The sequence below is a fragment of the Bactrocera tryoni genome, unplaced genomic scaffold (assembly GCF_016617805.1).
Source record: "Bactrocera tryoni isolate S06 unplaced genomic scaffold, CSIRO_BtryS06_freeze2 ctg7180000212422_QRY, whole genome shotgun sequence".
NCBI lineage: Eukaryota > Metazoa > Arthropoda > Insecta > Diptera > Tephritidae > Bactrocera > Bactrocera tryoni.
Window position 1 is genome coordinate 1 of NW_024394752.1, and position 2941 is coordinate 2941.

At 39.2% G+C, this 2941-nt stretch overlaps 1 protein-coding gene across 1 annotated transcript; it reads right to left on the minus strand.

Moving 5' to 3' along the window:
- Nucleotides 1-39: 39 nt before the first annotated feature.
- LOC120779354 (DNA ligase-like) lies at nt 40-910 on the minus strand (the record flags this gene model as incomplete). The annotated part of the gene is made up of 1 exon (XM_040111550.1): nt 40-910. A coding segment is annotated over exon 1 (871 nt), but the record flags the coding sequence as incomplete, so codon positions are not given.
- Between the last annotated feature and the right edge of the window lie 2031 nt (nt 911-2941).

Consider the following 2941-nt stretch of genomic DNA (forward strand, 5'->3'; position numbering starts at 1 on the left):
CCGTTAAGAAACCTTGAGTTGTTAACCCCCAGGTCACACCGGTGACTTTTGTGAGGACAACATCGGTTGGATATTTAAAACATCCCGCAAAACTATAATAACCAGTGATTGGTTGGTTATCCCAATTCTCCAGTTTATTGTCTTTAATGACAACACCGTCAATAGGGAATACACTTTCTGGCTTGAGTTCAGGGAACTCTTCAAAATTGTTTGGTACATTGAACCCATGGTCTTTAAACCACTTAACCAGTTTTGGATACGTTTTGCATTTATCACGAATATTTTTACTGGCGTGAAATGCAATGAAATGAAGTTGTAATGTTTCGTCTTCAGCTTCTTCATCGCGACGAAGGAATCCGGACACAACACTTCGAGCTGTTTTATCAACCAACCCGTATTCAGTACAGTAGTTTTTGAAGTCTTCTTCGGTACAGGTTACCTCACCTGTAACCTCTGTTTCTTCACCAGTTGGTTTTGGTAATTGCTTAACAATACCTTTCACCAGATAAAGACGAGATGTGATGTCTTTACCACCTCGACCATCGCCACGTAAATGTGCGATCTTAATACTTCCATCTGGGTTATACAGAACCCTGACACCTACTCCATCAAGTTTCTCTTCGTAGGTATATTTACCATAACGTTTAGCTAACTTGAGAAACTTCTCTTTGTCATTAAACTTATTGACAGAAAGCATGGGTTCATTGATGGGAACCAATTTCCCAGAGTTCGGGACAAACCCTGCAACAATGGCCGATTCATGGTCAGGAAATAACTTTAGTAAGTTTTTCCATTCCAGATAAAGAATGTTGTATTCTTCATCGGAGATAAGTTCAACATCGAGGTTGTGATAAGCATTGTCATAAATACTAATCAGCTTCTCGAGTTCTAATAGTCTTTGATATGACATTTATATTCTCCAGTTAAAACTCTTTACTGAATATTCCCACTCTCGTCTGTTTTAACTAAACAAAAAAAATAAGGCTGGGTGGATAAAACCACCCAGCGGTTTAGTTAAATGTCGTCAAAGCGAACCATCGTAGCAGCGGCACGATAGCGTTCCGCAAGCTTTACATGGTTACGGAAGTATTTCAGACGATCGATAAGTTCTTCTGCCAGGAAATGATCAAAGCAATTACTATTGCCCTCATCATCAACCGTTTCAGAGACAAAGGTAGGAACCAACCAAACCAGTTCGTCAATGATCTCCGAGACTTCCATAGGAATACCCAGACGTTTATGAGTAATGGTATCCCAACCCTGGTTAGTGCGGTAATAGATTTTATATTCAACTTCGGAGATCTCACCGGCACGACGGATATATGCCGTGACTTCACCAGTCTGATTCTGAATGCCTTTAATAATAGGGCGACCCAAAATACCGAAATGAACTTTCTTCTCAATAGGAAGCGATTCATCTACGCTGTCAACCACGCAGTTGATGAAAGAAGCTTCTTCACGTCCACCCATCATGTACAAACGAGAGGCGCTATTACCGCTGTTAGTTACGCTAAGTTCTGACATAATAAGATTCCTTTATTTTGGATAAACGGCATAAGGGTTAGGGTTGGGGATTTCCCCAACCCTAACATTCATAGAACATTTAAGATATTGCGAACTGATTGATCAGTAAGATGAGCAGTGGGAGACATGTCAGTTATACTGAAACTTATTACCATGTTCCCGGTTAGATCGAGTGTAAGGAAGGCCTGGACTTTATTATTCCACAATAGTCTTCCTGAAGGTGAATCACCATTTTGCCCTGGCTGTACGTCTAAAACGGCAACAACAATTGCTTGCGCATTAGTAGGGTGCAAGACACCTGAGTTATCAATGACGCAAGGTATAGATCTTCCACTAAGCATCTGCATAGCTCCAAAAAATTAATTATTTCTCCATACCATCATTATTGCCGTCGTAAACTACTGATTATAGGCAAAAATTCTCTGACCATGCTCTTCTAAACTATTGATAAGTTTAGTCAAACGATAATCTCTGGTTTGATTATGGAAAAGTGATTTTTCTCTTTCAAGTTTAGCATTAACGCCAGCCCTGAATTCGGTCGTAGTCATTATACGATTATTCTTATGGAACACTAAACCGGATTTATAATTTATACGAACAAATTTATTAATCTTAGTTCCGGGTGCTGCTTTGAGTATCTTAACAGCTCGAGTGAACCCATACATATGAGAAATGTACAAGTCACCTGATTGAATCTTGTCAGGAGTTGTCCCAATAGCTTTAGCTAATTTAGCTCGTTCATCTGCAATAGCCGCGCTGCCAATGAACAAGCTTGCCCGAGCATTATAGACATCGGCATTTCTGGGGATCCCCATTTGTTTACCATAGAGTTTCTTGTGAGTACTCCAGGTACTTGGTATATGCCCCAATAATCCGGCTGCTTTATATTGCTTATTATAAGCCTTGCGATTAAAGGTGGATTCTATTTTTACAAATGCCGCAAGCTCCTCCATTGAGGTTCCAGTTTTCTCACTTGCTGCATAAATAAGATCGATGTAATTATTGTAGCGTTCAAGAATAATTCTCTCGCCATAAGTAAACTTATTCTTGACAGGTACCTGTTTTGACGCATGTGCGTTAAAAACGATTACGAATAATGAAAGTAATATACTGGCTAAAAGCTTAAGCATAAATGCTCCTTATTAAAAGGTTTAGTCACTCCACGTAAATAATATCTGCCTCAAAAATTATGGAGAAATACAGGAAAGGAGAGTGGGTTGCCCCACTGCTCCGATATGTACGTTAGTACATAACATACTTAATCAAGAGATCGTTGCATTTGCGTTAGCTTTATCTGGAACTTTAATACCAACCATGTTCAAAGTAATAATGTTAACATCATCACTCTTAAAGATTCCATACTGGCTAACATAATGACTGATCATAAATGTTTGTGGTAGCTTATCCAATCTTGCTT